The sequence below is a fragment of the Camelus dromedarius genome, chromosome 12, assembly GCF_036321535.1.
Source record: "Camelus dromedarius isolate mCamDro1 chromosome 12, mCamDro1.pat, whole genome shotgun sequence".
Classification (NCBI taxonomy): domain Eukaryota; kingdom Metazoa; phylum Chordata; class Mammalia; order Artiodactyla; family Camelidae; genus Camelus; species Camelus dromedarius.
The window spans coordinates 60,421,900-60,435,570 of record NC_087447.1 but is presented as its reverse complement, the minus strand read 5'-3'; the positions used below and the strand labels follow the sequence as shown (position 1 = coordinate 60,435,570).

At 37.5% G+C, this 13,671-nt stretch overlaps 1 protein-coding gene across 6 annotated transcripts in view; it reads left to right on the top strand.

The window, feature by feature from the left end:
• NOX4 (NADPH oxidase 4) overlaps window positions 1-13,671 on the top strand; it is a 128,548-nt gene that overhangs the window by 91,497 nt on the left and 23,380 nt on the right. For all 6 annotated transcript variants that reach the window (XM_064492797.1, XM_031460529.2, XM_031460525.2 and 3 more), the window contains one exon: window positions 2,742-2,823. In XM_064492797.1, the coding sequence (XP_064348867.1) occupies window positions 2,742-2,823 (82 nt within the window). The remainder of the gene's footprint in view (window positions 1-2,741; window positions 2,824-13,671) is intronic.

Here is a 13,671-nt window from a genome sequence, read left to right as displayed (position 1 = left end):
CTTCTTTCTTTTAATAGTGTTAGGGAGAAGATTTTAATTTTTTCTCATTCCAGGAATATTTTTGCATATTATTTTTGTTGTTATGCAGATTTTTATTGCATTTATTACCTTCTGCATATTGAGGAGGATTGCAGATTGACTGTTTTCCACAAAGGGGAAAATAAAGAGCTTGAGTTACAGTGAATGTACAGAAAAGTTTGACTTAGAATTGGAAAGAGTATTTTGTTTTTCTCACCTTCGCTTTCAAATAAATATTGTCTCACAGTTGATTGTCCAGAGACCCCATGTTAATGTAATTGTGCTCAGTATGTCATCCAGATCTGGTAGCCTCAGAATCCGTTTGTTGATTGAATGGGAGAAAGGAAGAGGGGGTGAAAGTCTGCAGAAGCTTGTGTTAACTAAGATCTGTCCCCCACTGGTAGAGAATCATGTTCGGACATTATCACCTCATCAGTCAGCTCATCAAGATATCAGTCTGCAGAAAATCCTCCGGTTCTTTTCAGTGGCTTTAATGACATTGTTTTCAGAAGCCCTGTGAAAGGACTGAGCTCTAGTTTTTGGATGACTGCCTTTTTCTTTAGAGATAGTCTCTGGGCCTACTGAGAAAGCAGATCATCTGGTGTGACATTTTGCTCCAATAGAAGAAGTATTACTTAAAAATTTCTGCTACTTAACAATGGAAACATCAATATATTTTCATCTTTTCCTTAGCATTAGATAAAGAATGGGATACTAATTAAATGGTCAAAATCTAGGAGACTAAAGGATTAATGTAAGAATTATAAACAACTTTTCTTTTACTTGGATTTTTCTTAGGATAATTTTATCATTTATTTTTATTCTCATAAAAATAAACATTCATTATACTTTCATAAAGTTCATTTTTCACATTTAGGAATTTATAAATATAATGATGAAGATAGAAGTTTTAAAAAGCACAATTTAAGGTGCTATGTAGGCTTTCTGTCTGTGTATATATGAACTTTTATTTGACTGTCACGATAGCTGCTCAGGAGGCTTCACATTCACTTGGTAGTCCTTGCGTTTATGACGCTCAGATTAAAGGATGCTTCAAATGTAGGGCTATTAACTGTGGACTTCATTGTTTGGGTAGCTTTATGAGCACTCTTTCATATGCTACTTTTGCTGTGTGGGGGGTGTTGTTTTTGTTTGTTGGTTGGTTTGTTGGTTTAGTGCTATCAATATAGTGTTATCTCCAGAGGCTTTCTTTCAGATTTACAACCAAATGGACTTTGTGATTATGTAAGTGGAGAATTGTAGCTGTGTTATATTATGGTTGTTTTTATTAATAATTATGATTTTTTTCTTTGCATTTAAATCAATTTGGGAATCATTCAGTAAACATTTAATTTATATTAATTCTTAGCATCCAAAGATATATCATATTTAATGTAGCTGTTTGAGTGAACAGTTCTTTACTTGATGTGTAGAGTGCACATTTGACGTTGGGCTTCGGCTTTATGTTTTTCAAGACCCATTTTAGGAAAGGGATAAATGGAGGGTAAAAAAAGAAAAAAGAGAAACACTGCAAATCACTCATTTAATGGGATACTACATCGATTGGAAAGGAGACTGAAAAGCAAGGGTCATATCATCAGAGAAACTTACTAGTCATTTTATTATAATAGTTTTGTTGATGAAAAGTAGCAGTACGTCAGTTAATAAAATTATTTTGAAAAATATGAACTCATGTCAACGAGTAGGTATGCTTAAAGGAGAAAAATAAAGTGCGTTCTTGGATCTGTGGACTGTAGGGTACAGCCACCTCTGTGTGAATCTTACTTCCTCTCCAAGTGTGTTACAAGAACTGTCGGTGGTGAAAACAAAGTGCAAAGTCTAGGTCAGTTAAACATCTGATTCAATATGTTTTCATAAATATGAAGATAAAATCTACATCTTGAGCCTCAGCCCCACTTTGTAACCACTGTGGTCACAAACATTTTACATCTAACTATTCAGTGGCCTGGAGAAGATAGCTGTCATCAAGTGTAGATTTTCAGTATTTCGTGGAAGCCGCTCTCCTTCAGTTAGTGATGGATTTACAGTTATTAGCAATTGAGTTGTTTCCATTTATGTCGTTCTGAGCAGTGCTGCTCTGAATATCCTGTTAATTGCTGCCTGAGACAGTATGAAAGTTTCTGCAGAATATATACCTCGGAATGGAAATATTGGCTCATAGGCTATGCAAAGGTTAAACTTAAAAGATAATACCAAATTGTTTTCCAAAGCTATTGCACCAACTTTCATTCCCTCCAGACATACATAAGAACTTATGCTGATACACATCCTCTCTAGCACTTTGTCTTAGGAGATTAATTTCTGTCAATTGACTGCCACGTAATGCGAATGCTATCTTACGGTGTGTAGTTTTAATTCACATTTCACAGGTTACTAATGAGATTGTGGATTCCTTGGTATACTTATGGGTCATATGTGTTTCTTCTCACCTTTCCTTTATAAGATTTTAGTATTAACCTATACTAATAATACTTGCTATTTTTATATTTGCTGTTGTTGTGATATATTAATCATAAAAATATGCATAGTCATTAAAGTGAAATAAAGACGTAGTTTAAGAGTGTATAAAATGGTGGGTAAATTTCTAATAAAAGCTGCATAGTTAAAATAGTTAACAAATTTAAAGACTAGGAAATAATTGTATTTTGAAATGATCTTATGCTTTTTTTTAAATAGCTTGATGTTTATTTTTCTTTTGACAGAACGGTTTCGAGATTTACTGCTTCCTCCATCTAGTCAAGACTCTGAAATCCTGCCTTTCATCCAATCTAGAAATTATCCCAAGTAAGCAGTAAAAGTTCCCTGGGTATTGAGAAGGGAATGGGCATGAGGATGGGAGAGATTTGGAAGGGCAAAGACAAAATGTTTTCCTATTTTAGGATTTCTGAAAAAGCCCGAGTAACCCAACCCAACTAACTAAGGCATGTCCTGCTGTGCAGTGTCTCAACTCTTCACAGCTGGGTCAGAGAGAAAAGCTCGCTGCACGTGTACCCTAGCTGTGGTTGGGGAGCTGTCGCTGAGTGCACACCATAGGGTAACTCCATCAGTGTCTGGTCGTGCTTCGTTTTGCTTGATGCTGTATCAACGGGGACGGATACTTTGTGACTGATCCCTCATCTGGTTTCCTGTTTACTATCCTTCAAATGTAAAGATGTATTTATATTTAAAAAGTGGTTTTCAAAATCACCATGTGCTAGATATGATTTTTAACCATTTCTATATATTCTTCTTTACCATCTTGATGACTCTTAAGTGGGGCAGACCTTTCCTTAGATGCCACAAGTGTACTTACTGGTTGAAGCAGTGTGCCTTCATCTTCCCAGAGAATAAGTAGCAGGGTTTTTTTGTTTTTGTTTTTTTTCTGGGTTTTGTTTGTTTGTTTTGGGGGGAGGTAATTAGGTTTATTTATTTACTTATTTATTTAATGGAGGTACGAAGGATTGAACCCAGGACCTCGTTCATGCTAAGCATGCGCTCTACCTCTGAGCTATACCCTCCCCCCCCGAGTAGCAGATAGCAGATCTTATTAGGCATCCTCTTCCCTAAAAAACAATGTATGCTGGTATCTTGATCCTTCCTATGGAAGCCCGGAGTACCCTCTACTTTTTGAGTAATCTGACTTTCTTTACTGTCGAGTGTGCAGCGGGCTAAAGAATGAATAAACTACTACCTGAAACAGAATAAAGAAGGTTACCAAATTAAAGAATTAGAGCTTGGTTTACACATATTTTATCAAAACTCATCACAATGCTAAATGATTCCTTCTTTGATCAGTTTGGCAATTTATTCCGGTGTTCCCTGAACGTCACTTTCTGGGATTTTTTTTTTCCCCTAATGCTTAGCTTTGATAATATTTACTTAATTCTGATCACAAAATAAATGTAGAATCTGAACTGTCTGTTCATTGTTTCAGGTTTAGAGATTAACCCAGGTTTAATCTCCAGCAATAATCTTCTAATGTTCTCTTAATACACACAGGGACATGCATGTGCCTGGACCAGCCTTGCATGGGTACATTATTCTTCGTGTATGTGTTGACAAGGGGCGTGGAGGTGCCTGAAGGGGTCCATGCATGTCTACCGGTATTTTTGCCCACTGCTGTGATCTGCACGGGCCAATGATACTTGCTTTTTTGCCTCGGAGGCTTCTTGTCTGACTGACATCATTGCTTCAAGGGGAAATCAGAGAGGTTTCTCAGCTGGATATCTGCTGATCTGCTGGCAGCTGTTTCCCTAGGTTTCCTTAGCTATAGCATCTTCCGTGTATCCTTCTTGTTTTAGATGACATTTCTCATAGTGATCTTGTTCTTAGTGACTTTTCTCATGATGTGACCCGTTCTAATATTTAACAGAGATGCCATGTTGACAGTGTCTTTGTTAGTGTCTAACCCTTGGGGTTTTTGACATCTTTTTAACATCTATAGATTAGAAGAATGAAAATCACCCATTGATGCCATACACCTCATATTATGGCAGTTAAGAGTGCGGATCCTTCCCCAGCAACATGGAATCCTCACTGGTGTGTACGGTCCACAGATTTGTGAATTCCTCCACCCCCGACCAAAAAAAAAAGTGTGGACCCTGACCCAGACTGTCTTACCTGCTGACTGTGACCTGGGCGACCTAACCCTCTGTGCCTCAGTTCCACGTGCATAAAAGGAGAGAGATACTCACCATTCATAGGTGATATAAAGATTAAGTGAAGTAATAAAAATATTTTAACTGACCTTGACACCTAGGAAATACTGCTTTTTAGCTGCAAATGTTATTTATTGCTATTTACTTCAAATTGCATACAGAATTAACTAGATTTGCATGTTTCCAAACACCATAAGGAAATAGATTATTCATTTATCTTGCAGGAGAGCTCTTATGTCAAGATACTTTTGTCCACCCGCCCTTATTAATATTTAGAGAAGTACTGTTTATTCAATATTTCTAAATTACTGCCAGATGCCGATGGCACTGCATAGATGACCACTTAACATCTTTATGAGCTTCAGTTTTCTGAACTATCAAATGAAAGCATGCTAATTAAAGGTTTCTGGGTCTGAATAATATTTATATAAAAATCTGGCTTAAATACAATTAGTTTGTTTAAGTTACAGAATATTAAGTGCTTTCATCTTCTTGCTGCTGGTTAATTGTCTCGTTTGGCAGAATTTTAGGAGGTGCTTGTGGGATAGAGAAAGGATAATATAATTCAATTTGTGCTGTGCCTAGGGAGTGTTGAGTTGGTCCTGGAAAGGGCATAGGAGCAAAAACCCTAAACAGTGCCCACGTAAAGAATGCTGGGTAGAAGAAGAGGAAGTTGTGGTAAGGACCGATCAGTAAATACAAGTGGGCGGGGATTTGTGTATGTCTGGACCTAATTCAAACTAATTTTGTACTATTCATGATTTTAAAGACTCTCATTTATTCTCTCATTTATCTTCACTCTCAAATATACCCTATTCATTATTGAAGATAACTAAAAGTCAAGGAATCTGTCATTTGGGGACACACAAAATCTTCTGGAAAGCCAAAAATTTAACCAAACCATTAGTATTTGTTGCTTTCATTCATGATGCAGTCTCCCTATTTACATTGATTTTTCTGGTTCTTTTACTGACTCACTGAATATAGATTCCATTAGTGAGAGACACGTTTTAAGAGCTAAAACGTAGGTTAGGAAGTGACTTATTTGCCCTATATTATGCAGTGTCACAGAGTGATATTTACAGAGAGTAACGTAGCTGACCTCCTTTAGTTAAAGGAGACTCACTCTGCACTAGTTAATGCCGGCTGATGAGTGGGCCGCGGTAATTGGGACTGAGGGTGGGCTCTCTAGTTAGCATAGTGTCCCTGCAATCTTAAGCATTCGATCAAGAGACACCCAACAGACAATAAAACATGGAAAAAGGTATTATATTTAAGAGAAAAATATTCATAAAGAGGAGAATTGACTAGTTCTTGAAATGTGTGTGTTTTAATGGAAAGCTTTTTTTTAAAAAAAAATATTACCTGTGATGGTGCTGAGAACCATTGTTCTAAAATATAATAATGTTAATTAATCACATCCATAAACTCATATTTGACCTATTGCCAAAGCCGGGCACTTCTGTTCTCATCAGAATGTCATAGAAGACATTGCACCATGCAAATTCTCAGAGCGTGAAGAGGTGTGTCAGAAACAGACAGCAGAGTGAAAAGAAGAAAATGAATGCATACTTAATACAAAGTAAGTGTTGATTCATAGGTTAGAGGAAAGAAATGGAGATAATGAAATTTAAGTTTTATTACTCATTACTTAGCTGGCATCTTTGTTATTAACTTTGAAGGATTTGGCTTTATAATGTATTTAGACTAGAGGGTAGCTATAAATATTATTACCCTTGTAAATGCAACTTGGGGATGTAAATGGTTGAGAACGTTTGGTGTAATTTTACTCACAAAGGACTTGCAACCATTTTGGCAATTAGACCAGCAGAACATATTCCAGTGGCTCTGAAAGTTTAATAATACATATAAAAATATTGTGAAAGTGAGGAATAAACTGTTGCGTATCTGTGTTTGGTTCTCTTAAAGATCAAGTTCTCTGGAATGCTCAATGTCAAAGCTGTGTGGAGAGGGGAATGTTATTTGTGACAAAATTCAGAGCTCTTTCTCCTTGGCTTTCTTTGCCACCCAAGGACGCTTTGATTATTTGGACAATAAAAGCAATGTCTCGACCCAATGTCATGTCCAATGGGCTGCTTAAAAATGGCTTCCAAAAGTGATACTGGTTAATATACTTAAATTGCAGAACTTCAGGTGACTTTTCTGGGCTTCATCTGCTCTCCAAGTTGTCTTCCTTTCTCTTCCCAAGGAAAGTTTCAAGTTCCTCTTCTTCCAGATGCCCTCCCTCTTCAGTAATTTTCGTTCAGTCTGCACATCTCTAATATATTTATCACCTGAGCTAAATTATTCCCATTCATAAAAAAAAAACCCAAAAACCCAACATTAACACTTTCTGCATGCCAGGATTGTGTTATGTGCTTTATCTGCATTTTAATCTTTACCATTTCCCTATGAGTTAGTTAGTACCATTTCCCCAAGTTTAGATTTTACAGATTAGGAGACTTAAGTTCAAAGAGGGTAAGTGACTTACCCAAAGTCATAAGGTAGAGCCTGGTCTCAAACCGGGTCGGTTTGGCCCTCAGATTTTACCTAATTGGGCTCTTCTGCCTCTCATTTATTCATCTCTCCATTTTTCCATTCTTCAAATATTTATTGAACAATTACATGCACCAGAAGCAGTTGTAATTACTGAAAATACAAAAGTTATTAGGAAGCATAGTATATAGCTTTGGGGGACCTAGGGTCCAGCAGGGGAAAAGCCAAATCAGAGTTTAATGAAGAAATTAAAGTTACAGCAATATGGGAAGTCTTATAAATTATAGAGAAGTACACTAAATTCAATTGGAGGAGAGAAGATAAAGTGCCTTTCTGTCTAGGTAATTTGTGTAAAGTTTAATTATCCTTCTGGGTAAAATTTTGACAAGTGCTATGAAACCAAAGAGGCCTTTTAGATGGAACAGAGAGCATAACAACATACGGAGCCATGAAATGGGTGGTTCATTGAGAGATCACGTTTCATATTCAGGAGGGAGGTGATAAAGGGCCACTGCTGTCGTAATGGTAACAGGGAAAGGCAGACAAATGTCTGAGGATGTTAGGAGCTACAATCAGCAGAACGGGATGACTGTTAGACAAAAGGGAGAGGGAAGGGAAGGGGATGAAAAGGGAAGGGAAGAGGAAGAACTTCAAGGAAGGAGTTCAAGCCTTTTTTTATTGAAGTATAGTCAGTTATAATGTGTCGATTTCTGGTGTACAGCACAATATCCCAGTCTGTGTGTGTGTATGTGTATTCATTTTCATATTCTTTTTTATTAAAGGTTATTACAAGATACTGAATATAGTTCCCTGTGCTATACAGAAGAAATTTGGTTTTTATCTGTTTTTATATATAGTGGCTAACATTTGCAAATCTCAAACTCTCAAATTTATCCCTTCCTACCCTCTTTCCCCATTAGCCATAAGATTGTTTACTATGCCTGTGAGACTGTTTCTGTTTTGTAGATGAGTTCATTGGTGTCCTCTTTTTTCCTTTTCTTTTTTTTAAATTCCACATATGAGTGATATCAACATGGTATTTTTCTTTCTCTTTCTGGCTTACTTAGACAATCTCTAGGTCCATCCATGTTGCTGCAAATGGCATTATTTTAGTCTCTTTTATTGCTTTTCACTTGAGTCACAGCCTGGCTTACTGTCCCCATAACGGGACAAATGGCAGGTCTCTCTGAGCATGATTTTTTCTCTATTTAGAATATATTAGTAGTACTATAGGAAGGTTTCCTGTTTCTCCTTTACTCTCACATACAATACTTCTAGCACCAGATGTGTGAGAGTTTTTCCCACACCAATCAATTCTTCTGTACCAGCTGGGTATCTGGCAATTCAGTTCAATTCTGCCACTAACCAGGGTTAGAGACCCCACACGTTAAGACCTCAGTCTCATAAGATTGTTCACTCCCACTTCAGATGCCAGACACAAATAGTAGATCCCCAAGTGATTCACCACTTCTGCCTAAATTAGTTAGAAATCAGGGTTCCTGTGACCCCCTCCTTGGATCCTATCATTTGCTAGAACATCTCACAGAACTCGGGGGAACACTTACCGATTTATTATACAATAAAGGACATGAAAAGCTTACGGATGAACAGCCAGGTGACGAGAAACACAGGGCGAGGCCTGGAAGGGTCCTGAGCGCAGGAGCTTCTGTCCCCGTGGAGTTGGAGGTGTGCCACCCCCTTGGCCCACAGACGTGTTCACCAACCAGGACACCCCTTTTCTGGAGGGTTTAATCACAGAGGCATGGTCAATTATTAACTTCAATTCCATCCTTTCCCCTCTCCAGAGAATAGGAGGTGGAGCTGAAAGTTTCAAGCTTCCAGTCATGGTTTGCCTGGTGTTTCAGGGGACCACCAGCTACTTCCATAAATTCCAGGAAATTCCAAGCCTATAGCTAGGATGTCAGGCAGCCGAACTCGCTAAACAAGCTGAGGAAGTAAACACTTCCTAGGAGATTAAGTTAAGCACGTCGGATTCTCCGTCTAGTGCCTTTGAAAGCTAGGTACTTTCCTTGTTTTGCCTCATCCTGCATTCTCAGCTGTCACACGTCTCCTCAGACCTCAGCTGGTTTTAGTTTTGAAGAGGGTTTGTTTGTTTTGACTTAGAAATTGTCTATCAGTTGAGAGAGGAAGTGGCCCGAAGTTTTTCCTTTGTTAAAAATCTTAAAATCCTATCTCAGTGTTCTTGGATGGAAACGACCTCCATTTTGCAAAAGGTGATGCATAGTCCTCAATGGCATTCTCAGCTCTAGATGAGCGATATGTTATCAGAGTTAACACCATGATTTTAGAAACAGCTTATGAACTCTATAGTGTAAATGAATATTAAAAACGCAGTTAAAAGTTAATCAATTCATAATGGTTATGGTAGTATAATTTTGATTATATGCCTAGTTTATGGGAATTCCTTGCCAAAGAGGTTTTTTTTTTTTTTTTTTTTTTTGCAGCCCTTAAATTAATTAACGATTTCTCTTTGTAAAGCCTTGAGTGAATAATTCAGAACTCCAAGAAACAGGTATCAATCAAAGCAGATTTTCAGACAGTGTTGCTCTCATTATGCATAAGATTGCATTAGGTAATAATCACTCATTAATTACAGAGGTTTCTTAGCCCCCTGCTAGTGAAGTTTCTTTCCTTCCATCATTCTGGAAGTGCAAACAATGTGGACCACCACCCACCACCTCCTGCCAAATTTAAAGTCAAATTTTAGGGGCCTGCCCAGGTCACCATCTTTAAAATCCCCACCTGCACCAGCTCACTCTCTGTCCTCCTTAACCTGCTCCACCAGCAACATCATTGTCACATGAGATATTGTTAGAAATACAAGTTCTCAGACTTTACCCCAGACTTTCAGACCCAGAAAATCAGGTGGTGGAGCCCAGCACTCTGTTTTAGCAAGCCTCCTTCCAAAAAATTCTGATGCACACTAACATTTGGAGACCATTAGAGAAAGAAAGATTGTGAAGACTTTCTCAAGCTTTTTCACTCCCTCCCACTTCTCGTTGTTTTTCTCATACGATACGTCCTGGGAGTGGAATGGTCTAAACCTGTAATACTATACTCTCCAGGGCAACAGTTCATCACATTCACTTTTTTCCCAGAAAAGAACTGTTACATGAAGGATGGCTCCTGAATCTATCCATTCTGCAAAGCAGGATTTTCCAAGAGTTTCTTGGCACAGCGTGCCCTTTTCAGATTCTGTTTTGCCTTTATGTATTAGCACTAACCAAAATAATTTATAATTGACTGTACTCATTAATATGTGATCATTAAGGAGATGAGCTTTGGAGGCAAACTTACAAAGAATCTAATAGCAGTCTTTCTTCTTAATAGAAGTGTGGCTTTGAGAAAATTACTTAGCAGTTTTGAGTTTTAGTTCCCACTGCAGTAAGAGGGAGATTATACCTTGCTGTGAAAGTTCCTGTGAAAGAATGTAGATTAAGAGTGAAGGTGTGGATAGAACATTTAGGGTAGACCCTGGGTTAAGTTCACCGTTTAATGAAGAGCATCCATTATTATGATACCTCATTTTAGTTTTCAGAGATAAGAGTCTCAGGTAGTTTTTGATTTTTTTTTTTAATTACAAGAACTTTTTAAAGTAAAAGCTAATTAGATAAAAAGGCAAACCATTGTCCAGAAATGTATGTTTGCATCAGCATTAAATGGGTGTAAATTACAACTCTTCATAATGATACCTAACCTTTATCCCATGCTTACTGTGTCCAGACACCATGTCAAAAGTTTTAACAGGTATATTTGCATTCAGCTACATAAAGCAGAGACATAGCTAAAACTGATGGGGGCTTATTTTTCTCATGGAACAAGAAGTACCAAGAGAAGTGGTGGCTTCTGTTGGTTCAGTGTCAGCATGTTCCATCTGAGGTGCCTGCAACTCCCTTCCCCTTTCCCACTCGTGATGGCAAGACGTGTCCTTCAGCTTCAGTGTCATGTTCTCACTCCAGGCAGAAGGAAGAAGGGCAAAGAGCATGTAAAGTGCAGGCAAGCCAAGGTGGTCTCCCTTTCAGGGAACTTCTCAGAATGCCAGCCCAAAACCTCGTCCATCTTATTAGCCTCAGCTGGGTATTATGGCTGCCGCCATTTGTAAGAATGGGTGGGAAATACAATTTTGCTTGTTTTTTTATCTTAAGAGGATACATTACTATAACACCACCACCAATTGGGAATGAGGAAAATACATAAAGGGTAGGAAATCAGTAGTCATTGCTTTGCCTGAATTATCTCATTTACTCCTTGCAATAACCAGTGAGATGTGTATTATTTTATCACTTTGTATTTACAGAGGATATAATTGAGGCGAAAGAGATAGGGAGCTTGCTCAAGGTCACACAGCTATTAGCTGGTGAAGCCATGACTGAAACTCCATTTAGAGCCTACATTCTAATTTACTATATTACTGTATATTAAACACGTAGTTTTATTCATTTTCTTTAAATTTTCTTTAATAACCCTCTTAAGTTTTTTTTTCCTCCCGCTTGGAATTTTAAAAGGCTGATTTTTGCTGTTAAAATGTCTGTACTGAAAGTAATTGCTATGAACATTTTGAGAACAGAAAATTTCACCCTACTGTGAGCATGCTCCCCTCTAGTGAATGAGGTCTCAAGAATATTGTCTCTAAATTAAAGTTAAAGGCAAATGAACATGTTGAGCATATTTTGTTCCTTCAACTCCTTTCAGCAAGTATTTGTTTAGTGCTATTGTGTGTAAGCAAATGGAGGTAACAACTGGGCTGAACTGTTTTAACACAGTGTCTGAGTTTTCCTGGGTTTTGAGTTAGTATTAAAACCCAAGGAGGAAATCTGGTTATTCCTAGACAATGGGGCTCATTGTCCTTATAAAAATATGTTTTATTCTTATACAGTTCTGATGTTTTCAGAGCACTTTCATGTGTCATATTTTATCTATTACATCCATTCATTTCTTCTATTAATTTTAATTATTATATAATTTTCCTCTTGTTTATTAAGAACCTTTAATCAATAGATTAGTGAGTTTAGAAGCTAGAATGAGAGAAGCTTACAGCAGTAGAGTGATTATTTCATTCTGTCTGAAAAATGTTGCAGCTAGTAATATTTTGTCCCAACTGAAATTCACCTTCTTGGGGTTCTGTTACTCCGGAATCACCCAGGGAAGAGAAAAATGAAGGCAGAGGAAAGTGAGGCAGAACATTAAAATCTATATACCCACAAAATATAGTAATATTGCATTTAATTCCCAAAGGCTATGTCACTTTATAGATTGAGATTTTGTTGGTGGTGTTTCTGAATTCTTACTTGCTTGGATTATATTTTTAAATATCGTTCTATATTGTTGTTTTGGTTTGGTTAGGTTTTGTTTTAAGAGACCACGATGTTTTGGACATTCCTTGCCTGTCTTCCTTTACAAGCACTTTTTTGCTGCTGGTATTTAGTGGTTATTTTTCTACAGGTTAGTCTCTGCCTCCTGGTAACGCTGAGGGTGTGAATTATGTGTGACTTTATTTTGCACTCCTCATTGATCGTACAGTTTGGGGGAGGATTCATATTCAGGTAGCAGACGTTATCCTCCAGATCCTGAAACAGCTAAGTCATCACTTTGTATAAACATCTCAAAGAAGACAATACTCAGAGAACACAGAAGAAAAACAGAGGGAAAATCCCACCTTATTACTGACATTAATAGAGTTCTCTGGAAAGATGTGCAAGCAGTGCTTTTCAGACTTTAATTTGCCTACAAATCACCTGGCGATCTTAGTAAAACACAGATTCTGATTCAGTGAGTCTGAGGTTGGACCTAAGATTCTTTCTAGCAAGTTCTCAGGTGAAATTGATGTTGTTGGCCCAATAACCATGTTTAGGATAGAAACGTACCACGTTATATTAGCCAAAGCCTAATGAAGGGCGTTTCATTCCTTTCAAGGTCAAATTTTATCACATCTGTCACCAGGGAAGGGAGTAGTTAGCACTCAGCACACTAAGCAGAAGAGAGTAAAGATGTCTCTCCTCATGGTCACCTGTCTCTGATTACAAAGGAAACTCTGAAAGCACACCCAGCTGATTATTAATAATGAGTAACAACATATCTATAACAGTGGTTTTTTCCCTTAAAATCTGTTTTATCTGAACTAAATGTCATTACAAATATTTTGCTTTTGTTTGAACTTCCTTCCTGAATCTTGATCCTTTAACTTTCAACTTTTTGGTACCTTTATGTTTTAGGTGAATCTCTTGAAAAGACTCATCACTCTGCTTTGTTTTCTTATTCTAGTCTGACAGTCTTTCCCTTGAACTGAAGGTTTTAGTTCATTGACATTGAATTACATTCTATAGCATTATTTTGTACTGATTATTTGTCCCGCGTTTTCTGTTTCTTCCCCTACCCCTCTCTTTTTTTCTTTTGGCTGGGAAGACAAGGTGCGTCATAATAAGAGAAGCCATGGGCTATTTCTTAATTGAATTGAGCTCTCTACACTAATGGAAATGAA